This window comes from Pleurodeles waltl, chromosome 6, assembly GCF_031143425.1.
Source record: "Pleurodeles waltl isolate 20211129_DDA chromosome 6, aPleWal1.hap1.20221129, whole genome shotgun sequence".
Lineage (NCBI taxonomy): Eukaryota > Metazoa > Chordata > Amphibia > Caudata > Salamandridae > Pleurodeles > Pleurodeles waltl.
The window spans coordinates 613,628,115-613,653,638 of NC_090445.1; the positions used below are offsets into that span (position 1 = coordinate 613,628,115).

At 47.9% G+C, this 25,524-nt stretch overlaps 1 protein-coding gene across 12 annotated transcripts in view; it reads left to right on the forward strand.

The window, feature by feature from the left end:
- NAV1 (neuron navigator 1) overlaps nucleotides 1-25,524 on the forward strand; it is a 950,201-nt gene that overhangs the window by 768,627 nt on the left and 156,050 nt on the right. For all 12 annotated transcript variants that reach the window (XM_069238908.1, XM_069238913.1, XM_069238909.1 and 9 more), the window contains 2 exons: nucleotides 23,486-23,670; nucleotides 24,720-24,882. In XM_069238908.1, coding sequence (XP_069095009.1) covers nucleotides 23,486-23,670; nucleotides 24,720-24,882 — 348 coding nt within the window. The remainder of the gene's footprint in view (nucleotides 1-23,485; nucleotides 23,671-24,719; nucleotides 24,883-25,524) is intronic.

The following is a 25,524-nucleotide window of genomic DNA, read 5'->3' on the forward strand; positions in this document are numbered from 1 at the left end:
GCTGAAGTCCAAGGTTGGAGCTTCAACTACCTGCCATATGTATCAGCCCAGGTTGAGGCTGCTTAAGTTTTGCCATGTGTCTGGGGGATGTATCTTCTTTGCTCCGTGCATGAGTCCAGGTGGGCTGAAGCTCCCTGGCTGCGTGTGTCGGGCTACAGTTGCCTTGCTGTGTGTTCACTTTGGCAAAAAAGCAGACTGCAACTGATAATGGTGCCCAGACAGCAGTACTGAAGCCACCCAGTGACATTTGACAAGCTCAGAATGGCAATGCCTGCTTAAGATGCAAGCTGCTCCCAGTCTCCCTGGCTGCCAATGTTTTGACTGCAAGACTGTACGAAGCTGGCTATCTTTGTAGTGTACCAATGTAAGGTGACACTACGCAGATAGTCCAGGTGACCCTTATTTGGTTACAGGGATTAATATTAATAACCCTTAATCCTCTTTTACAGTAGTGTGGGTGAGCAGTTGAGGCATATCGGGGGATAGTGTTAAACATGTATTGCACAAACAGAGCCAGTAAGCAAGAGACGCACCCATTAATAAAATATACATCACCAGTTTATAAAAATAATACATATTTTTAGGTGAATTTAGACACCAAGATCATCGTCATTGGGTAAATACTTTTCAAGTTTTCAATTTGTTTAAGTCACAATAAAATACACATGCTTTTGCTTCAAGCTGGATTGTTATCCTATGAGAGATAAACATTTATTGCATAGTGTCACTCAGCAACGACTTACAGGACTGTTCTTCTGTACTTAAGGTGAGTATGGGACAAGGTCCAAGGCAGCACCAACAGGTCATCTCAGGAGGCACCGGGGCGCCTAGGTGTAAAGGTGAGTTTTGGCATTGGGTTCCCCGTTCACTTCAATGGGAAACGGTCCTGTGACAAAGAGGCTGCAAGCGAGGTCTGGGGAGCTAGCCCAGTTGAACCCAAAGGGGCGGTGCACAGGTCTTGAGGGTCTGAGGCATGCAGGGACATTGTCTGTCCACTCTAACTTGGGCTGTGGGCCTCGGGTGCCGTGGTGCTTTGAGGCATTGAGTCGCGCTGGTGAAGGCTTGCATGATTCTTGGACCCTGCAGAAAGAGGCTGCAGTCAGTGACTGAGGGACCAGTCTGTCCAAACCCAAGGAACATCTGAGCTTCTAAGGGTCTCAGGACTCCATTGGCAGTCACCGCTCTTGTACTCGGGCTGTGGGGCCTGGATGCAGTGGTACTTTGAGGCATCGGGTCGCAGTGATCAGAGACTCCCTCTGTTCCCTGGTGAAGAGGGGAAACAGGGCTGTGGGGCACTCTTGTGACTGGCCTTGTGGATCCTGGTGTTCCTCGACAGTAGGTCTGCTTTTGTGCCGTTGGAGTGTGGATTGGACCACCAGCAAGCTTTGGTTGCTGCAAGGGGGTCAGTACCACAGGTATAGGTGTAGGGAGACTCCAGGAATGGTCAGCGTCTCAGGACTTGACAAAGCAGTGGGGCTGACCTCCTGAGCTCCAAACAGTCTTCTCCTGGCTCATTGCTCCCTCAATGAGCCTGATGGCCAACGGGACAGAGTGCTGGACTGTGCATGAGGTGCCTGCAGATGCAGGGAAGAAGCTCCTTTGCTCCAAGGGAGATCTTTCACAGTTGTTGAGGTGCTGGGCAGTCCTCCAAGGGTTTGAAGAGGTTGCCCAGCTCTTTGTGAAGTTGGTACCATTGATAGCCAAAGTGCAAGCAGCATAGCAGGGTTTTGTGCCAGTCTTTGGTGCAGGTTGACAGTTCTCGCTCCCCTGGTCTTTCTTCTTCCTTCCTTGGTTCCCAGTAGTCAAACGTTTTGACTTGATCTGCTTTCTTGGTGTCAGGGGGCCCCCTAAATACTAAATTTAGGGGTAGTATGGGGAGTATAAGTTAATAGCCAATGGGCTACTTACCTCAGGGTTCACTGCACCCCCTATATGACCACTTTCCGCAAGGAGTGGGCATAACCCTGTCCCAGAGTTCCTAATTTCACCACACACAAGAAGGTGGAATCTTCCTTTTGTGTTAATTTCAGATAGGCCACCTTAGGGGTGTGACTAGCCTTACAGTGTAGCATGTCCTGACTGTTGACTAATTTCCCACCTGTCCTTGTGCCAAATGGGCCTCAGGACAGGGGGCTGCCTCTCCCAGGACTTGGGGAAGCTGGGGTCATCTATCAAACGCAGCAGGGACTTTGAAGTCCCTGACCTTGATATGTATATGTTCGATGGCATCTGTCGCTGTAGATACGCATGTTCTGCAATAGCTCGCCATCTGGTGTTGGGCCGGAGTGTTACAAGTTGTTTTTCTTCGAAGAAGTCTTTCGAGTCACGGGACCGAGTGACTCCTCCTTTTGTCTCCATTGCGCATGGGCGTCGACTCCATCCTCGATTGTTTTTTTTCCGCCATCGGGTTCGGACGTGTTCCTGTCGCTCCGAGTTTCGGAACGGAAAATTAGCTAATTTCGGAAGATTTTCGTCGGTATTGTTGCGTTCGGGATCGGCGTACTTAGATTCCACACCGCATCGAAGATCGAAGAGCTCCGGTGCCCTTCGGGGTAGTTTTTCGATCCTCCGTCGGGGCCTGGTCGGCCCGACCGCGTGCTGAAGAACGCCGATGGAACGGACCCCGTTTCGTTTCTGCCCCAAATGCCACAATAAATACCCCTACACAGACCAACACTTGGTCTGCAACCTGTGCCTGTCACCTGAGCACAGCGAAGACACCTGCGAGGCCTGTCGTGCGTTCCGGTCCCGAAAAACACTCCGAGACCGTCGAGCCAGAAGACTTCAAATGGCGTCCGCACCGACAGCCCAACGGGAGTTCGAGGAACAGGAAGAAGAAGGTACCTTCTCGATCCAAGACTCAGACTCCGAAGGATTCGACGACACACAAACCGTGAGTAAGACGTCGAAAACCACACAAAGAAACATTTACAAGGCCCAGGGGACGCCACTGCCACCAGGCCATGGCTCCACCCATAAATTCGGTGACCGACCGTCGGCACCGAAAAAGGCCAAAACAGTGCCGAGATCGTCCGACTCCGGTCGAGACACCGGCACGCAGCCTTCTCGGGACCGAGAAAGTGCTGGAGACAAGCCTCGACACCGAGATGCCGGTGTGGACACGGCTCGACGCCGAGACAGCGGCACCGAAACAGATCGACGCCGAGAGGTTTCGGCCCCGAAAAGGAAAAAAGTCACCTCGGAGCCGAAAAAACACGCAGACAAAGTTTCAACGCCGAAACAAACTGCAAGCGACCCAGCTTCAGGCTCTTATACAGAAGAGCACTCGCTAACCTCCCAAATGCAAAAGCATAGGTTTGAGGAAGAGCTACAAGCAACTGATGTGGACCATACGCAAAAGCGTATCTTCATTCAGCAGGGGACAGGAAAAATAAGCACCCTTCCCCCCATTAGGAGAAAGAGAAGGTTGGAGTTCCAGACGGAACAAGCACCACAACCAAAAGTGGTTAAAAGAATTACACCACCACCCTCTCCTCCGCCCGTGATTACCGTTTCACCAGCACAAACTCCATCTCACTCCCCAGCTCACACCACCATGAGCCAGGGTGACCAAGATCAGGACGCATGGGACCTATACGATGCCCCAGTGTCAGATAACAGCCCGGAGGCCTACCCTACAAAGCCATCTCCACCAGAAGACAGCACCGCGTACTCTCAGGTGGTGGCCAGAGCAGCACAATTTCATAACGTAAGCCTCCACTCAGAACAGGTCGAGGATGATTTCTTGTTCAACACACTCTCCTCCACCCACAGCTCCTACCAAAGCCTGCCTATGCTCCCTGGTATGCTCCGGCACGCAAAAGACATATTTAAGGAGCCGGTCAAAAGTAGGGCAATCACGCCAAGGGTGGAAAAGAAGTATAAGCCGCCTCCTACGGACCCGGTTTTCATCACTACACAGCTGCCACCAGACTCTGTTGTTGTAGGAGCAGCTAGGAAAAGGGCCAACTCTCACACATCTGGAGATGCACCACCCCCAGATAAAGAAAGCCGCAAGTTCGATGCAGCTGGTAAAAGAGTCGCAGCACAAGCTGCAAACCAGTGGCGCATCGCGAACTCCCAGGCACTACTTGCGCGCTATGACAGAGCCCACTGGGACGAGATGCAACATCTCATTGAACATCTGCCCAAGGACTTCCAAAATAGGGCGAAACAAGTGGTTGAGGAGGGACAGACCATCTCCAACAACCAGATACGTTCCTCCATGGACGCTGCAGATACAGCTGCGCGGACAATTAATACATCTGTAACTATCAGACGGCATGCATGGCTCCGAACGTCTGGATTTAAACCAGAGATTCAACAAGCAGTTCTCAATATGCCTTTTAATGAAAAAGAACTGTTCGGTCCAGAAGTGGACACAGCGATTGAGAAACTCAAAAAAGATACGGACACTGCCAAAGCCATGGGCGCACTCTACTCCCCGCAGAGCAGAGGGAATTACAGCACATTCCGTAAAACGCCCTTTCGAGGGGGGTTTCGGGGTCAAAGCACACAAGCCAGCACCTCACAAGCAACACCGTCCAGTTACCAGGGACAGTATAGAGGAGGTTTTCGGGGACAATATAGAGGAGGGCAATTCCCTAGAAATAGAGGGAGATTTCAAAGCCCCAAAACCCCTACTACTAAACAATGACTCACATGTCACTCACCCCCTCCACACAACACCAGTGGGGGGAAGAATAGGTCATTATTACAAAGCATGGGAGGAAATCACTACAGACACTTGGGTTCTAGCAATTATCCAACATGGTTATTGCATAGAATTTCTACAATTCCCTCCAAACATACCACCAAAAGCACAAAATTTAACAACACACCATTCCAATCTCCTGGAGATAGAAGTGCAGGCACTATTGCAAAAGAATGCAATCGAATTAGTGCCAAACACACAGATAAACACAGGAGTTTACTCACTGTACTTTCTGATACCAAAGAAGGACAAAACGCTGAGACCAATCCTAGACCTCAGAGTAGTGAACACATTCATCAAATCAGACCACTTCCACATGGTCACACTACAAGAAGTATTGCCATTGCTAAAACTACACGACTACATGGCAACTTTAGACCTCAAGGATGCTTATTTCCATATACCAATACACCCATCTCACAGGAAATACCTAAGGTTTGTATTCAAAGGAATACATTACCAATTCAAGGTACTGCCTTTCGGATTAACAACCGCACCAAGAGTCTTTACCAAATGTCTAGCGGTAGTCGCTGCACACATAAGAAGGCAGCAAATACATGTGTTCCCATATTTGGACGACTGGCTAATCAAGGCCCATTCGTTCATACAGTGCTCAAATCACACAAATCAGATCATACAAACCCTCTTCAAACTCGGGTTCACCGTCAATTTCACAAAATCCAAAATTCTGCCACGCAAGGTACAACAATACCTGGGAGCCATAATAGACACATCAAAGGGAGTAGCCACTCCAAGTCCACAAAGAATTCAAAATTTCAACACCATCATACAACGCATGTATCCAACACAAAAGATACAGGCAAAGATGGTATTACAACTCCTAGGCATGATGTCATCATGCATAGCCATTGTCCCAAACGCAAGACTGCACATGAGGCCCTTACAACAATGCCTAGCATCACAGTGGTCTCAAGCACAGGGTCACCTTCTAGATCTGGTGTTAATAGACCGCCAAACTTACCTCTCGCTTCTGTGGTGGAACAACATAAATTTAAACAAGGGGCGGCCTTTCCAAGACCCAGTGCCACAATACGTAATAACAACAGATGCTTCCATGACAGGGTGGGGAGCACACCTCGATCAACACAGCATACAAGGACAATGGAACGTACATCAAACAAAACTGCATATCAATCACCTAGAACTTCTAGCAGTTTTTCAAGCACTAAAAGCTTTCCAACCAATAATCGTTCACAAATACATTCTCGTCAAAACAGACAACATGACAACAATGTATTATCTAAACAAGCAGGGAGGGACGCACTCCACGCAGTTAAGCCTGCTAGCACAAAAAATTTGGCATTGGGCAATTCACAACCAAATTCGCCTAATTGCACAGTTTATACCAGGGATACAAAATCAACTCGCAGACAATCTCTCTCGAGATCACCAACAGGTCCACGAATGGGAAATTCACCCCCAAATTCTGAACACTTATTTCAAACTCTGGGGAACACCTCAGATAGACTTGTTTGCGACAAGGGAGAACGCAAAATGCCAAAACTTCGCATCCAGGTACCCACACAAACAATCCCAAGGCAATGCCCTATGGATGAACTGGTCAGGGATATTTGCTTACGCTTTTCCTCCTCTCCCTCTCCTTCCTTACCTGGTAAACAAACTCAGTCAAAGCAAACTCAAACTCATATTGATAGCACCAACTTGGGCAAGGCAACCCTGGTACACAACGCTGCTAGACCTATCAGTGGTACCCTGCATCAAATTGCCCAACAGGCCAGATCTGTTGACACAGCACAACCAAAAGATCAGACACCCAGATCCAGCATCGCTGAATCTAGCAATCTGGCTCCTGAAATCCTAGAATTCGGGCACTTACAACTTACCCAAGAATGTATGGAAGTCATAAAACAAGCAAGAAGGCCATCCACCAGGCACTGCTATGCAAGTAAATGGAAGAGGTTTGTTTGCTACTGCCATATTAATCAAATACAACCATTACACACAACTCCAGAACATGTAGTGGGTTACTTGCTTCACTTACAAAAATCTAACCTAGCTTTCTCTTCCATTAAGATTCACCTTGCAGCAATATCTGCATACCTGCAGACTACCTATTCAACTTCCCTATATAAAATACCAGTCATTAAAGCATTCATGGAGGGCCTTAGGAGAATTATACCACCAAGAACACCACCTGTTCCTTCATGGAACCTAAATGTTGTCCTAACTAGACTTATGGGTCCACCTTTTGAACCCATGCACTCCTGCGACATACAGTTCCTAACCTGGAAGGTGGCATTTCTCATCGCCATTACTTCCCTGAGAAGAGTAAGCGAGATTCAGGCGTTTACTATACAAGAACCTTTTATACAACTACACAAAAATAAAGTCGTCCTGAGGACCAATCCTAAATTTTTGCCAAAGGTTATTTCACCGTTCCATCTAAATCAAACAGTGGAACTTCCAGTGTTCTTTCCACAGCCAGATACCGTAGCTGAAAGGGCACTACATACATTAGATGTCAAAAGAGCATTAATGTATTACATTGACAGAACAAAAAACATCAGAAAGACTAAACAACTCTTTATTGCATTTCAAAAACCTCACGCAGGAAACCCAATTTCAAAACAAGGTATAGCCAGATGGATAGTTAAATGCATCCAAATCTGCTACCTTAAAGCTAAACGACAGCTGCCCATTACACCAAGGGCACACTCAACCAGAAAGAAAGGTGCTACCATGGCCTTTCTAGGAAACATCCCAATGCAAGAAATATGTAAGGCAGCCACATGGTCTACGCCTCACACATTCACCAAGCACTACTGTGTAGACGTGTTATCCGCACAACAAGCCACAGTAGGTCAAGCCGTATTAAGGACATTATTTCAGACTACTTCCACTCCTACAGGCTGATCCACCGCTTTTGGGGAAATAACTGCTTACTAGTCTATGCAGAACATGCGTATCTACAGCGACAGATGCCATCGAACTGAAAATGTCACTTACCCAGTGTACATCTGTTCGTGGCATCAGTCGCAGTAGATTCGCATGTGCCCACCCGCCTCCCCGGGAGCCTGTAGCAGTTTGGAAGTTACCTTCAATTATTTCTATATGTATCATCTCAACCTTAAATAGGTGCATACTTAGTCACTCCATTGCATGGGCACTATTACTACAATTCAACTCCTACCTCACCCTCTGCGGGGAAAAACAATCGAGGATGGAGTCGACGCCCATGCGCAATGGAGACAAAAGGAGGAGTCACTCGGTCCCGTGACTCGAAAGACTTCTTCGAAGAAAAACAACTTGTAACACTCCGGCCCAACACCAGATGGCGAGCTATTGCAGAACATGCGAATCTACTGCGACTGATGCCACGAACAGATGTACACTGGGTAAGTGACATTTTCATTACTAGCTACCTTGTTGGTGGAGATAACACCTCCTGCCAGAGCAGGAATTGTTTCTTACCCCCAAGAGCACGGGCTCTCACCTCCAGGGGGTCAGAAACTTGTCTGTGGTGACAGGCTGGACGATAGCAGTCAGCCAGCCCACAAGACCACTAGTAGGGTTTCAGCAAAGACCTCTGAGGTGCCCTCTGGATGCATGTCATAATAAATCCGAGACTGGCATCAGTGTGGATTTATTAAGACGAGGTTTTTTTATACCAAACACCATTATTTTCCATGCAACCATCATCTAGCTTGTTCACTCGAGAGGACCACTGTCCAGTACATTTTCTAAGATGGCCTCCTGTTCTCTTGAAATATCTAGGAATAGAACTAGACATCACAGGGGCATATCTGTTCATGCATACATGCCCTCACATGTATTATAATGCATCCTGCCTTAGGGATCCTAAGGCCTGCTGTAGGAGTGACTTACATATAATATAAGAAGTGACTTTGACATGGCACACAATGAGTATTTAATGGCAGGCTGTGTGCAATTTGTGTGTGCGTCCCTTAGGATGGATTAAGTTATGCCCTTAGGGACCCTCTTTAGTACCCATACCCTAAGTACCGGGGGCACCATTCACTAGAGACTTGCAGGGGTGCTTAAGTCTAGTGCCAATTATAAAACAATCAGACATGCCTTGTTTTAATGGAAAGAGCACTGGCATTGAGGTCTGATTAGCAGGCCTCAGTGCTCTGTCCGAGTCAAAAACCAGCATTTAGTAGTTCTAAAGGGGGCAAAAACCAGGGAGACATCTGCAAAGAAATCCAGTTTCCTACTGTAAGGAAATGCCTCCTTGGCATGGTTGCCCCCTGACTTTTTGCCTTTGCTGATGCTATGTTTACAATTGAAGGTGTGCTGAGGCCTGCTAACCAGGCCCCAGCACCAGTGCTCTTTCCCTAACCTGTACTTTTGTGTCCACAATTGGCAGACCCTGGCATCCAGATAAGTCCCTTGTAACTGGTACTTCTAGTACCAAGGGCCCTGATGCCAAGGAAGGTCTCTAAGGGCTGCAGCATGTCTTATGCCACCCTGGAGACCTCTCACTCAGCACAGACACACTGCTTGCCAGCTTGTGTGTGCTAGTGAGAACAAAACGAGTAAGTCGACATGGCACTCCCCTCAGGGTGCCATGCCAGCCTCTCACTGCCTATGCAGTATAGGTAAGACACCCCTCTAGCAGGCCTTACAGCCCTAAGGCAGGGTGCACTATACCATAGGTGAGGGTACCAATGCATGAGCATGGTACCCCTACAGTGTCTAAACAAAACCTTAGACATTGTAAGTGCAGGGTAGCCATAAGAGTATATGGTCTGGGAGTCTGTCAAACACGAACTCCACAGCACCATAATGGCTACACTGAAAACTGGGAAGTTTGGTATCAAACTTCTCAGCACAATAAATGCACACTGATGCCAGTGTACATTTTATTGTAAAATACACCACAGAGGGCACCTTAGAGGTGCCCCCTGAAACTTAACCGACTGTCTGTGTAGGCTGACTAGTTCCAGCAGCCTGCCACACTAGAGACATGTTGCTGGCCCCATGGGGAGAGTGCCTTTGTCACTCTGAGGCCAGTAACAAAGCCTGCACTGGGTGGAGATGCTAACACCTCCCCCAGGCAGGAGCTGTAACACCTGGCGGTGAGCCTCAAAGGCTCACCCCTTTGTCACAGCCCAGCAGGGCACTCCAGCTTAGTGGAGTTGCCCGCCCCCTCCGGCCACGGCCCCCACTTTTGGCGGCAAGGCTGGAGGGAACAAAGAAAGCAACAAGGAGGAGTCACTGGCCAGTCAGGACAGCCCCTAAGGTGTCCTGAGCTGAGGTGACTCTGACTTTTAGAAATCCTCCATCTTGCAGATGGAGGATTCCCCCAATAGGGTTAGGATTGTGACCCCCTCCCCTTGGGAGGAGGCACAAAGAGGGTGTACCCACCCTCAGGGCTAGTAGCCATTGGCTACTAACCCCCCAGACCTAAACACGCCCTTAAATTTAGTATTTAAGGGCTACCCTGAACCCTAGAAAATTAGATTCCTGCAACTACAAGAAGAAGGACTGCCTAGCTGAAACCCCTGCAGAGGAAGACCAGAAGACGACAACTGCCTTGGCTCCAGAAACTCACCGGCCTGTCTCCTGCCTTCCAAAGATCCTGCTCCAGCGACGCCTTCCAAAGGGACCAGCGACCTCGACATCCTCTGAGGACTGCCCCTGCTTCGAAAAGACAAGAAACTCCCGAGGACAGCGGACCTGCTCCAAGAAAAGCTGCAACTTTGTTTCCAGCAGCTTTAAAGAACCCTGCAAGCTCCCCGCAAGAAGCGTGAGACTTGCAACACTGCACCCGGCGACCCCGACTCGGCTGGTGGAGATCCAACACCTCAGGAGGGACCCCAGGACTACTCTAAGACTGTGAGTACAAAAACCTGTCCCCCCTGAGCCCCCACAGCGCCGCCTGCAGAGGGAATCCCGAGGCTTCCCCTGACCGCGACTCTTTGAATCCTAAGTCCCGACACCTGGGAGAGACCCTGCACCCGCAGCCCCCAGGACCGGAAGGACCGAACTTTCACTGGAGAAGTGACCCCCAGGAGTCCCTCTCCCTTGCCCAAGTGGAGGTTTCCCCGAGGAACCCCCCCCTTGCCTGCCTGCAGCGCTGAAGAGATCCCGAGATCTCTCATAGACTAACATTGCGAACCCGACGCTTGTTTCTACACTGCACCCGGCCGCCCCCGCGCCGCTGAGGGTGAAATTTCTGTGTGGGCTTGTGTCCCCCCCGGTGCCCTACAAAACCCCCCTGGTCTGCCCTCCGAAGACGCGGGTACTTACCTGCAAGCAGACCGGAACCGGGGCACCCCCTTCTCTCCATTCTAGCCTATGCGTTTTGGGCACCACTTTGAACTCTGCACCTGACCGGCCCTGAGCTGCTGGTGTGGTGACTTTGGGGTTGCTCTGAACCCCCAACGGTGGGCTACCTTGGACCAAGAACTAAGCCCTGTAAGTGTCTTACTTACCTGGTTAACCTAACAAATACTTACCTCCCCTAGGAACTGTGAAAATTGCACTAAGTGTCCACTTTTAAAACAGCTATTTGTGAATAACTTGAAAAGTATACCTGCAATTTTGATGATTTGAAGTTCCTAAAGTACTTACCTGCAATACCTTTCGAATGAGATATTACATGTAGAATTTGAACCTGTGGTTCTTAAAATAAACTAAGAAAAGATATTTTTCTATAACAAAACCTATTGGCTGGATTTGTCTCTGAGTGTGTGTACCTCATTTATTGTCTATGTGTATGTACAACAAATGCTTAACACTACTCCTTGGATAAGCCTACTGCTCGACCACACTACCACAAAATAGAGCATTAGTATTATCTCTTTTTGCCACTATCTTACCTCTAAGGGGAACCCTTGGACTCTGTGCATACTATTCCTTACTTTGAAATAGTGCATACAGAGCCAACTTCCTACACCTACCATGACTACCTGGGAGACAATCCTAACCAATATTATCTGGGTGGTAGAGAGGGCATGGAGGGGAAAGACGGAGTATAGCGCCCACAAGGGAATCATCATGAGTATTACACTATTTGAAAATGAATTGTGTATCATTAAGTACAGCTGTGTGATTAAAAGTACTTTCTTTTCCAAAAAGACAAGACTGGGCCAAAATTAGAGTTATTGTGTATGTTGTTTAACCCCTTCGCTGCCAGGCCTTTTCCCCCTCCTGTGCCAGGCCTTTTTTTGCCTATTTGGGGCAGTTCGCGCTTAGGCCCTCATAACTTTTTGTCCACATAAGCTAACCAAGCCAAATTTCCGTCCTTTTTTTCCCAACATCCTAGGGATTCTAGAGGTACCCAGACTTTGTGGGTTCCCTTGAAGGAGGCCAAGAAATTGGCCAAAATACAGTGAAAAGTTCGTTTTTTTTAAAAAAAAATGGAAAAAGTGGCTGCAGAAGAAGGCTTGTGGATTTCCCCCTGAAAATGGCATCAACAAAGGGTTTGTAGTGCTAAACTCAGCAGCTTCCTAGCTTTCAGGAACAGGCAGACTTGAATCAGAAAACCCAATTTTTCAACACAATTTTGGCATTTTACTGAGGCATACCCCATTTTTGCAATTTTTTGTGCTTTCAGCCTCCTTCCAGTCAGTGACAGGAATGGGCATGAAACCAATGCTGGATCCCAGACACCTAACCATTTCTGAAAAGTAGACAAAATTCTGAATTCAGCAAGGGGTCATTTGTGTAGATCCTACAAGGGTTTCCTACAGAAAATAACAGCTGAAAAAGAAAAATATTGAAATTGAGGTGAAAAAAACATCAATTTTTCTCTACGTTTTACTCTGTAACTTTTCCCTGCAATGTCAGATTATGGAAAGCAATATACCGTTACGTCTGCTGGACTCCTCTGGTTGCGGGGATATATAGGGCTTGTAGGTTCATCAAGAACCCGAGGAACCCAGAGCCAATAAATGAGCTGCACCCTGCAGTGCGTTTTAATTCTATACCGGGTATACAGCAATTCATTTGCTGAAAAATAAAGAGTAAAAAATTGCTATCAAGAAAACCTTTGCATTTCCGAAAAGGGCACAAGATAAGGTGCTGAGGAGCAGTGGTTATTTGCACATCTCTGAATTCCGGGGTGACCATACAAGCATGTGAATTATAGGGAATTTCTCAAATAGATGACTTTTTTACACACTCTCCTATCTTTGGAAGGAAAAAATGTAGAGAAAGACAAGGGGCAATAGCACTTGTTTTGCTAATCTATGTTCCCCCAAGTCTCCCGATAAAAATGATACCTCACTTGTGTGGGTGGGCCTAGCGCCCGCGACAGGAAACGCCCCAAAGCGCAACGTGGACACATCCAAAATTTTGGGAGAAAACAGAGGTGTTTTTTGCGAAGTGCCTACCTGTAGATTTTGGCCTCTAGCTCAGCCGGCACCTAGGGAAACCTACCAAACCTGTGCATTTCTGAAAACTAGAGACCTAGGGGAATCCAAGGAGGGGTGACTTGCGGGGCTCGGACCAGGTTCTGTTACCCGGAATCCTTTGCAAACCTCAAAATTTGGCTAAAAAAACACATGTTCCTCACATTTCTGTGGCAGAAAGTTCTGGAATCTGAGAGGAGCTACAAATTTCCTTCCACCCAGCGTTCCCCCAAGTCTCCCGATAAAAATGATACCTCACTTGCGTGGGTAGGCCTAGCGCCAGCGACAGGAAACACCCCAAAGCGCAACGTGGACACATCCTAAATTTTGGGAAAAAACAGAGGTGTTTTTGCGAAGTGCCTACCTGTAGATTTTGGCCTCTAGCTCAGCCGGCACCTAGGGAAACCTACCAAACCTGTGCATTTCTGAAAACTAGAGACCTAGGGGAATCCAAGGAGGGGTGACTTGCGGGGCTCGGACCAGGTTCTGTTACCCAGAATCCTTTGCAAACCTCAAAATTTGGCTAAAAAAACACATGTTCCTCACATTTCTGTGGCAGAAAGTTCTGGAATCTGAGAGGAACTACAAATTTCCTTCCACCCAGCGTTCCCCCAAGTCTCCCGATAAAAATGATACCTCACTTGCGTGGGTAGGCCTAGCGCCGGCGACAGGAAACACCCCAAAGCGCAACGTGGACACATCCTAAATTTTGGAAAAAAACAGAGGTGTTTTTTGCGAAGTGCCTACCTGTAGATTTTGGCCTCTAGCTCAGCCGGCACCTAGGGAAACCTACCAAACCTGTGCATTTCTGAAAACTAGAGCCCTAGGGGAATCCAAGGAGGGGTGACTTGCGGGGCTCGGACCAGGTTCTGTTACCCAGAATCCTTTGCAAACCTCAAAATTTGGCTAAAAAAAACACATGTTCCTAACATTTCTGTGGCAGAAAGTTCTGGAATCTGAGAGGAGCTACAAATTTCCTTCCACCCAGCGTTCCCCCAAGTCTCCCGATAAAAATGATACCTCACTTGCGTGGGTAGGCCTAGCGCCAGCGACAGGAAACACCCCAAAGCGCAACGTGGACACATCCTAAATTTTGGGAGAGAACAGAGGTGTTTTTTGCGAAGTGCCTACCTGTAGATTTTGGCCTCTAGCTCAGCCGGCACCTAGGGAAACCTACCAATCCTGTGCATTTCTGAAAACTAGAGACCTAGGGGAATCCAAGGAGGGGTGACTTGCAGGGCTCGGACCAGGTTCTGTTACCCAGAATCCTTTGCAAACCTCAAAATTTGGCTAAAAAAACATATGTTCCTCACATTTCTGTGGCAGAAAGTTCTGGAATCTGAGAGGAACTACAAATTTCCTTCCACCCAGCGTTCCCCCAAGTCTCCCGATAAAAATGATACCTCACTTGCGTGGGTAGGCCTAGCGCCCGCAACAGGAAACGCCCCAAAACGCATCGTGGACACATCCCATTTTTTGAAAGAAAACAGTGCCTACCTGTGGATTTTGGCCTGTAGCTCACCCGGTGTAAGGAAATGCCTCCTTGGCATGGTTGCCCCCTGACTTTTTGCCTTTGCTGATGCTATGTTTACAATTGAAAGTGTGCTGAGGCCTGCTAACCAGGCCCCAGCACCAGTGTTCTTTCCCTAACCTGTACTTTTGTATCCACAATTGGCAGACCCTGGCATCCAGATAAGTCCCTTGTAACTGGTACTTCTAGTACCAAGGGCCCTGATGCCAAGGAAGGTCTCTAAGGGCTGCAGCATGTCTTATGCCACCCTGGAGACCTCTCACTCAGCACAGACACACTGCTTGCCAGCTTGTGTGTGCTAGTGAGGACAAAACGAGTAAGTCGACATGGCACTCCCCTCAGGGTGCCATGCCAGCCTCTCACTGCCTATGCAGTATAGGTAAGACACCCCTCTAGCAGGCCTTACAGCCCTAAGGCAGGGTGCACTATACCATAGGTGAGGGTACCAGTGCATGAGCATGGTACCCCTACAGTGTCTAAACAAAACCTTAGACATTGTAAGTGCAGGGTAGCCATAAGAGTATATGGTCTGGGAGTTTGTCAAACACGAACTCCACAGCACCATAATGGCTACACTGAAAACTGGGAAGTTTGGTATCAAACTTCTCAGCACAATAAATGCACACTGATGCCAGTGTACATTTTATTGCAAAATACACCCCAGAGGGCACCTTAGAGGTGCCCCCTGAAACTTAACCGACTGTCTGTGTAGGCTGACTAGTTCCAGCAGCCTGCCACACTAGAGACATGTTGCTGGCCCCATGGGGAGAGTGCCTTTGTCACTCTGGGGCCAGTAACAAAGCCTGCACTGGGTGGAGATGCTTACACCTCCCCCAGGCAGGAGCTGTGACACCTGGCGGTGAGCCTCAAAGGCTCACCCCTTTGTCACAGCCCAGCAGGGCACTCCAGCTTAGTGGAGTTGCCCGCCCCCTCCGGCCACGGCCCCCACTTTTGGCGGCAAGGCTGGAGGGAACAAAGAAAGCAACAAGGAGGAGTCACTGGCCAGTCAGGACAGCCCCTAAGGTGTCCTGAGCTGAGGTGACTCTGACTTTTAGAAATCCTCCATCTTGCAGATGGAGGATTCCCCCAATAGGGTTAGGATTGTGACCCCCTCCCCTTGGGAGGAGGCACAAAGAGGGTGTACCCACCCTCAGGGCTAGTAGCCATTGGCTACTAACCCCCCAGACTTAAACACGCCCTTAAATTTAGTATTTAAGGGCTACCCTGAACCCTAGAAAATTAGATTCCTGCAACAACAAGAAGAAGGACTGCCTAGCTGAAAACCCCTGCAGAGGAAGACCAGAAGACAACAACTGCCTTGGCTCCAGAAACTCACCGGCCTGTCTCCTGCCTTCCAAAGAACTCTGCTCCAGCGACGCCTTCCAAAGGGACCAGCGACCTCTGAATCCTCTGAGGACTGCCCTGCTTCGACGACGACAAGAAACTCCCGAGGACAGCGGACCTGCTCCAAAAAGACTGCAACTTTGTTTCAAGAAGCAGCTTTAAAGAACCCTGCAACTCCCCGCAAGAAGCGTGAGACTTGCAACACTGCACCCGGCGACCCCGACTCGGCTGGTGGAGAACCAACACCTCAGGGAGGACCCCCGGACTACTCTACGACTGTGAGTACCCAAAACCTGTCCCCCCTGAGCCCCCACAGCGCCGCCTGCAGAGGGAATCCCGAGGCTTCCCCTGACCGCGACTCTCTGAAACCTAAGTCCCGACGCCTGGAAAAGACCCTGCACCCGCAGCCCCCAGAACCTGAAGGACCGGACTTTCACTGCAGAAGTGACCCCCAGGAGTCCCTCTCCCTTGCCCAAGTGGAGGTTTCCCCGAGGAAGCCCCCCCTTGCCTGCCTGCAGCGCTGAAGAGATCCCTTGATCTCTCATTGACTTACATTGCGAACCCGACGCTTGTTCTAACACTGCACCCGGCCGCCCCCGCGCCGCTGAGGGTGAAATTTCTGTGTGGGCTTGTGTCCCCCCCGGTGCCCTACAAAACCCCCCTGGTCTGCCCTCCGAAGACACGGGTACTTACCTGCAAGCAGACCGGAACCGGGGCACCCCCTTCTCTCCATTATAGCCTATGCGTTTTGGGCACCACTTTGAACTCTGCACCTGACCGGCCCTGAGCTGCTGGTGTGGTAACTTTGGGGTTGCTCTGAACCCCCAACGGTGGGCTACCTTGGACCAAGAACTGAACCCTGTAAGTGTCTTACTTACCTGGTAAAACTAACAAAAACTTACCTCCCCCAGGAACTGTGAAAATTGCACTGTGTCCACTTTTGAAATAGCTATTTGTGAATAACTTGAAAAGTATACATGCAATTGAAAAGATTCAAAGTTCCTAATGTACTTACCTGCAATACCTTTCAAACAAGATATTACATGTTAAATTTGAACCTGTGGTTCTTAAAATAAACTAAGAAAAGATATTTTTCTATACAAAACCTATTGGCTGGATTTGTCTCTGAGTGTGTGTGTACCTCATTTATTGTCTTTGTGTATGTACAACAAATGCTTAACACTACTCCTTGGATAAGCCTACTGCTCGACCACACTACCACAAAATAGAGCATTAGTATTATCTATTTTTACCACTATTTTACCTCTAAGGGGAACCCTTGGACTCTGTGCATGCTATTCCTTACTTTGAAATAGCACATACAGAGCCAACTTCCTACACCCGGCACCTAGGGAAACCTACCAAACCTGTGCATTTCTGAAAACTAGAGACCTAGGGGAATCCAAGATGGGGTGACTTGCGGGGCTCGGACCAGGTTCTGTTACCCAGAATCCTTTGCAAACCTCAAAATGTGGCTAAAAAAAACACATGTTCCTCACATTTCTGTGGCAGAAAGCTCTGGAATCTGAGAAGAGCCACAAATTTCCTTCCACCCAGCGTTCCCCCAAGTCTCCCGATAAAAATGATACCTCATTTGTGTGGGTGGGCCAGGTGCCTGCAACAGAATAAGGCCCAAAACCTGAAGGGATAGAAGGGATAGTTGGGGGAGCCACGCAAGCCACACCTCCCTGGACTCCTTGGGGTGCCTATTTTTAAAAAGTTTCTGGGTTTTGTAGGTTTCCCTACATGACAGCCGCATCCTGGACCAAAAACATAGGTGGGCCCTCCCCCCCCCCCCCCAAACACAGGCATTTTTGGAATATATCACTTTGATGTGTGCACATACGTCCGTGATGTGCCAAACACTAAAATTGTGAAAAGAAACACACCTAGGTTATGTGAAGAAGACCCCTCACCCACCAACCAAGTTGGTGGCATGTTTCATCATCGGGGTCCCACCCGAGGCACCTAGCGTGTCACAGGTGTGCTGCGACGCCTGATTACAGCGGAGCAGGTTTTGTCTTTTTTTACAACACATACTGTTTGGATTTGGCACGAGGGTGAGTGATGGTTCAGTGGATCAAATTTTATTAACAAGAGATTTCACAAAAATGAAATGCACTGCTAATAACTGAAAGGCAAAAAAGTGAACCAATGACTCGCAGCTCGTGAGCTGTAAAGCCGCAACAAGGCACCAACCGCTTTACAGGCCATTCACACACCTTTCATACATGACACGCACAAGACCATTCACACCGCCAGCCACGGGCCCAGCACATTACAACACTCACATCGACAGACCGCGCCACTCAAGGGCCCATCACTTACATACGCCCACATGCCTGATACAAGAATCACACCAGCTGATGGGAGTGTGGACTGCCGTTCGGCTGGCACCGCCAGCCAAGCGCCACCCCACGCACACTGCCAGCCAAGCGCCACTAACACGCACACCGCCAGCCAAGCGCCACCCCACGCACACCGCAATCACTTTTTTTATTTATAAACAACAAAGAAACTACTAATTATAAAATAAGCACAAAACTACAAACACAAAAGCTCTAACTAAATACACAACAGATGCCAACCGTGAAACATATGAAAATATAAAACAGACAGCTTACGCTCAAGGTATTTCCCAGAATTTTTTTGGGGTATGGTAACTTCTGTAACAGCCGGGAACACACAGCCCAGGCTTTGAAGGGCATTCGGGGCAGTACATCCGGCTCTCCCTCCGGATTAATCTCCGGGCACATACTCTACATTTCTTTGTGGGCATGTCTTTTTTGGGAGTGGGAGGAATGTGATCTGGAAAGTGACGATCTTTCAATCTAGCCACATCCTCCACCACTTCTACTCTAGGAACTCTTGCCGGTTCCACCACAATAAGGCTTTCTATCACCGACTCCTGAAATTTAACAAATGTCATCCTTGACTCGGGTGAACAATCCTTGTATACAATAAAGGCATTAAAAGTTGCCAAATGAAATAAATGTAGGGCCAACTTTTTATACCACACATATGACTTACGAAGAGCAGTGTAAGGTTCTAACCTCTGATCTACTCTATCAACACCACCCATGTGCCTATTGTAGTCCAAAATGCACGCAGGTTTGCGCACTTCCGCAACCTGACCCCAAACAGCCACAGGGGAAGTACTCTCATCATGGATGGTCGATAGCATGTACACATCCCTCCTGTCTGAAAATTTCAGAGCTAGCAGCTCATTATTCCGCAAGGCACTGCACTGACCCCTCTCAAGTTTTTTACAGACAAGCTCCCTTGCATAGCCTTTCCGGTTAGAACGGATTGTGCCACAAGCAACAGTGTCCACCCTAAACAACTCCTTGAACAACTGCACTCCAGTGTAGAAATTATCTACGTACAAATGGTGACCTTTGTTAAACAGCCGTCTAGCAAGTTCCCACACAATTTTTTCGCTAACTCCAAAAGTGGCCGGACAACCAGGAGGGTCAATACTGGAATCCCTACCAGTGTAGACCCGGAAATTATACACATATCCTGTTCTGCTTTCTGACAGCAGATACAATTTAATCCCATACCGTGCCCTCTTACTAGGAATGTACTGCTTAAAAACTAAACGCCCCTTGAAAAGGACCAAAGACTCGTCCACACTTATCTCTTTGCCTGGGACATAGACCTCTGAAAACCGATCCACAAAATGATCAAGGACAGGCCTAATCTTAAAAAGGCGGTCACAATCAGGGTGATCTCGGGGCAAGGCTAAAGCATTGTCTACAAAATGCAGCATACGAAGAAGAAGCAAATACCGATTACGTGTCATAGTTGCAGGAAATATAGCAGTTGCCATCAAGGGACTAGTAGACCAATAAGAAGCCAGTGACGGCTTCCTGATCAACCCCATCAAAAAAGACAAACCTAAAAACCTTTTCATCTCTTCCAGATATGTGGGAACCCAATGAGTAGCTCTAGACTGAGGCTTAAGTCTGGCAGCGTTGTCCCGCAAATATTGCTCTGCATACACATTTGTCTGCTCCACAATCTCTTCCAAAAATACATCGTCCATAAACAAGTAAAAGAAATGGACAGGCAGAAAGTTTTCCATATTAACTCTACACCCTGGGAGACCAGTAAATGCAGGTAACTGTGGCTGCTCCATGTTTGGGGCAATCCAGGTGTCAGGTCTTCCAATGGGAAACCCTGCAGCTCCAGGCTGCTGCACTCTTGGCACATCAATGTCCTCCTCTAACACAGGCCCTTCATCTGCACTGAGAGTAGCTTCTTCATCAGAAGAATACTCTCGGACAGAAAACTCACTTCCAGAATCTCCTGCTTCCTCCTCTGCCTCAGATGCAGAGTCAGTGTCGTAATCATGGTCTGAAGACGACTCAAAGAGCATGCGAACAACCTGCTGAGCGGTCACTTTGCGGCTAGCCATGATCCTAACAACAAATGGATTGCCAACAACAACTAGCACTAAAATAAGTAATAAACAAAGTGTAGCTTTATCACAAAGAGTTATGTACTACAAAAAACTATACCACACAGTTGCCTGAAATAGCTACTCACCAAGCAACTACTCTGCACAGACAGCAATCACCAATGATATCCCACTAAAAAGAAAAAAGCAATTTAGACATATGACAACACAAACACCACTGTGCTCAAATCTAAGGACAATGTCAAACACACAATACTGCATTTAGTACACCACCTACAAACATGTCAACAATACTCCTTTGGAGTAAATTGCGTTCACTTACCTAAAACATGCAACTATGCAAACCACAGGACAACTACTGCCAAAACCGCAAAGATCCACAGCAAAGGAAGCAAAAGCGTTGAACTAGAAGAAAAAGAAGAAATAAATTGTTATAATCACAAATACAAATACTTTGCCAGTTGACAAACACCCCACCACCAAGACCTTAGAAGTTGTCCCTGGTACCTAAGTGGATCCTGCCCCCCTCGGGGTAGATGGGCGTAAAAGAATTGGCCAATCTGACCCCAAGGGGGGCAGAAATGGGCAACACCTCTGTGCCCCCTTTCAGGGGGCGACCCTTCCCCAAGGGGGCACCCCCAGCACAACACAAAACAAAAAAATCTCTGCCGTATTGGGGGCAGATGGCCCTACAAAATTACGGGCAGAGATGGGCAATACAAATTTTCCCCACCTTAGGGGGGCGACCGTTGCCCAAGGGGTGCCCCCAAACACACACCAAACACAATCCCTGGCACCTAGTGTGCTTCTCCACCCCCCCCCCCCGGGGCCAGATCGTTTAAAAAATGGCTGGTCTGCCATCGGGGGGGGGGGGGCCGAAACAGAAAAAAAAAGCTCCCCAGGGGAGCGACCCTTGCCACAGGAGTTGCCCCCAAAATCCAAAATAAACAATAAAAACAAAATCCCTGGTGTCTAGTGGTTTTCGCCCCCCCCCCCCCCCCGGGGGCAGATCAGCCCAAAAATTGGCTGATCTGCCCCCGGGGGGGGGGGGGGGGGGGGCAAAATACAAATAAAAATTGCCCCCGGGGGGGGGGGCGACCCTTGCCCAAGGGGTCGCCCCCAAAAACACACATAAACAAAGATATCCCTGGTGTCTAGTGGTTTTCGCCCCCCCCTGGGGGCAGATCCGCCGAAAAAACGGCGGATCTGCCCCCAGGGGGGCGAAATACAAATAAAAATTGCCCCCGGGGGGGGGGCGACCCTTGCCCAAGGGGTCGCCCCCAAAAACACACATAAACAAAGATATCCCTGGTGTCTAGTGGTTTTCTCCCCCCCCTGCGGGCAGATCCGCCGAAAAAACGGCGGATCTGCCCCCAGGGGGGGCGAAATACAAATAAAAATTGCCCCCGGGGGGGGGGGGCGACCCTTGCCCAAGGGGTCGCCCCCAAAAACACACATAAAAAAAGATATCCCTGGTGTCTAGTGGTTTTCGCCCCCCCCTGGGGGCAGATCTGCCGAAAAAACGGCGGATCTGCCCCCAGGGGGGGCGAAATACAAATAAAAATTGCCCCCCAGGGGGGCGACCCTTGCCCAAGGGGTCGCCCCCAAAAACAAACATAAAAAAAAGATATCCCTGGTGTCTAGTGGTTTTGGCCCCCCCTGGGGGCAGATCCACCGAAAAATCGGTGGATCTGCCCCCAGGGGGGGGCGAAATACAAATAAAAATTGCCCCCGGGGGGGGGCCACCCTTGCCCAAGGGGTCGCCCCCAAATTTAGGCAAAAAGAAAATCCCTGGTGGCTACTGTCTGTTTTCTCAAACCCCCCGCCCCCCCAAAAACGGAGAGGACTCACCTTTGAGCTCCTGCTCCGAAGACGCGCTGGAAGCAAATGGCTTCCAGCGCGCCGGCAACACTAGATGACGTCAGTGCGCTGTGCGCGCGCTAACGTCATCGGATTGCCGTGGGGGGGGGGGCGGAAGGGGAAGGTCTTCCCGTTCCATCCCCGCCTGGGGGGGAAGGGGGGTGCACGGGGGGCACGCTAGCGCGCCCCCAAGTTCCCCTGTGCCTAGGACGAGATGATCTCGTCCAAGGCACAGGGGAACTGTAGCCTTGGACGAGATCATCTCGTCCAAGGCACAGAACCGGTTAAATGTTGAGGTCTGAACTTGTGCCCTCACACTACCTCACTACGAAGCCTGTGACTGCTTGCCCCCGCTGCAATGTCTTTCATGGTTAAGAACAGAACCTTTCTGTCTGCCCCAGGACTCTGTATGAGTGTGTGACGTAATCCCTAGAATAGAATGCATGAGGGCTTACTTTATAATGTTGGAGATCACAGGTACATGCAGTGGAATAAAGACTTGTGATTTACTTCTCCGTGTGTGGCCTAATCATTTAGGTGGTACCAGGCTGTGGAAGGCGCTACACCCCCTACTCTGAATCAAGTGTTAAAATGGTTGTACTTGGCCCTGTTTGCAGGACCATAGTAGGACGGACCCCAGGGTATCAACAGCAGGTCAACACAAACATCACTGTTGGAGCCCAGTAGTCCCTGTGCATCAATGATGGGGCCCAGTAGGCCCTGTGAAGCAAATTTACTTGTCCCATTAGCATTAATTCAACCCTCTCTCAACAAGGGCTTCACATCATATGAGGCTTATCAACATATTTAGAATGAAAGTCTAGCCTCTTTTGTTTGACCTAGAGGTAAACAGCACCATTAAAACTATACTATCTTAAAATAAAGGAGTATCTCCTCTCTCCAAAAAGAACATTCTTCTTTTGGCAATAGCTTCGAATTGTTGCAGTCTCATAGAACTGTTAGTGCATCAAGCTGTTTCAGTTCATCCTTGAATTGTGCAGTGACACTACTTGTTGCTGTGCATTGTTAGAGCACATGGAGTTTTTCCTGAACCATATAATGTCCTCCTTGAGCTTCCTCTCCTTGTTTTAAACTGATTTACCTGGTTTAATTGAATATTTACAGAGAAAAGGCTTGCTTTTGGTGCCTGTGTCAGAAAGGTGGTTGATTAAATTAAATGTAGATCTGTATGTGCTTCTAGACATCTTGTGTAAAATTCCATCCGGTGTTACTGTGTTCTGCTTCCCATGTAGTTAAGAAGTTCCTTCAACAAAGCCTTCAGCATCAAGAAAGGCCCCAAGTCAGCTTCTTCATACTCTGACATTGAAGAGATTGCCACGCCGGATTCCTCTGCTCCATCTTCCCCTAAAATGCAGCATTGCACATCAGAGCCTGGCACTACCTCACCGTCCATAAAGTCATCCACTTCATCTTCTGTGTAAGTACATATCTCCACAGGTGTTCCTTAAAACATGTTCTTGCATCTTCACTTGATGTTTCTCCTTGGTCCTCAATCATCAGTTCAGCTGTGCTGACATAGTTGCCTCTTTCTACAGACTATTCTCTGCTTCTACGTCAACACATCTGCTAAGGGAGAGGATATACAGGTTTTGACTGCTAAATATAATATAATTCATCTTTTGACAATTGTAAACTCAAGTTTGCAATTCCTTATCAGAAAGATTTTCTTGGGACAAATCATTCATGGTATTTAATATTGGTGTTGTGATTTTGTTGGGTGAAGAGGGGCCTCAACAGGGGGTGGTTTACTGATGAAAAGGTATGTCAACTATCTGGGATCAAGACTGTACCTATTGGCCACATATTTCTCTGCTGTTCCTAGGTTGTGCAGTCCACATATTCTATTTAGCAACTGCTATTGCCAATGCTGGGAATACGTAGGTAATGAGGTTCAATGAAATTCCCAGTGATTGTGGACAGCATACATGTTTGTGAAGATCTATTTATATAGATTACTACAAAGGCATTTCTTGGAAACAAAATGCATTGTTGCAAATGTTTTCACAGCTAGGTGCATTTCTGAAGGAAAAACGAATTAGATTCACAAGTTGTATCATTTTTAAATGGTATTCTGGTTTTATGTATTTGTGAATGTTGATAAGGGTTCTGTTTTATATTGTTTGTTTCTATCTGTAATTATTTCCCTTGCACCTTTTCTGTAAACCAACAGTAAGACAGGAGAATTTGCTACTTATTGAACAGTCTTGTAAGGGACTAAAAGGTAGATAGTCCAGCAATATATTGGGGCGAGCAATAAAGATGATTAACATATTATGATAAAGCCATAAACATATCTGTAAGTGCTCCATAGCAGGAGAATTATATTATTTGGTGTAGTAGATGTGTGTTTGAGGTACGCAAGATGAGCAATGTCGCCAAACTTGTAGCTTAAGTTTTTATTTCCCCTGGCATAGCCCCATATGTCCCATCTAACAAATTGGTAAATTTCCTTACTTGCCAATGCAGGATTTTTGAGGGCAATGATGGAGAAGAGCCGGAGAAAAAGGTAGTGTCTGAGCTGCGTTCCGAGTTGTGGGAGAAGGAGATGAAGCTCACCGATATCCGCCTTGAAGCACTGAATTCTGCCCATCAGCTAGACCAGTTGCGGGAGACCATGCACAACATGCAGGTAGGCAGAGGTCTAGACTGACAGATGAGTGTGTGGAGTCTGAGACATTGAAAGTGTCATTTGAGAAAGGAGGGGTTAAAACGTTAATAGACATAGCAATTATCCCTCCTGGTGAACCAGGAGATTAGGTGGAGAAGTAAAACATCATTGAGACACCTGCCCTAAAATAACGTTTAAACCAAAATAGGTCCATTATATTTTACTTTTCACTTCTGAAATTGTTTTCCAGCTGATAGGCTAAGTTTAAGAGAGGGGTGTGGCAAAGTGAAACTCGTGTATTGTTTTTTTTCTGCTGATCTTCTATATGATTGGCCCAATCCTGTGATCTTCACCTAAAACTTGGTATGCATAACAAAAGGTGAAGTTAAGTTAGGTACTTGAATAGTGCACACTCTCAAACATGTTTTTGGTGGTCCTGTAGTGAGTAACCTTACACTCAGATGGACCATCATGAAGAAGCGTTTCTGGTTTATATGTTGCCATGCCACAAAAGTTAAAATATACACCAAAAATTGACCAAAGAAAGAAATGACTCAAACCTGGCACCAGGACAGGAAATGATCAGTGGCTCTTCCATTACTTTTATGTGAAGACTTCACCAACACATTACATTTTCCTGACTGGAAAACACATTTAGTCCTG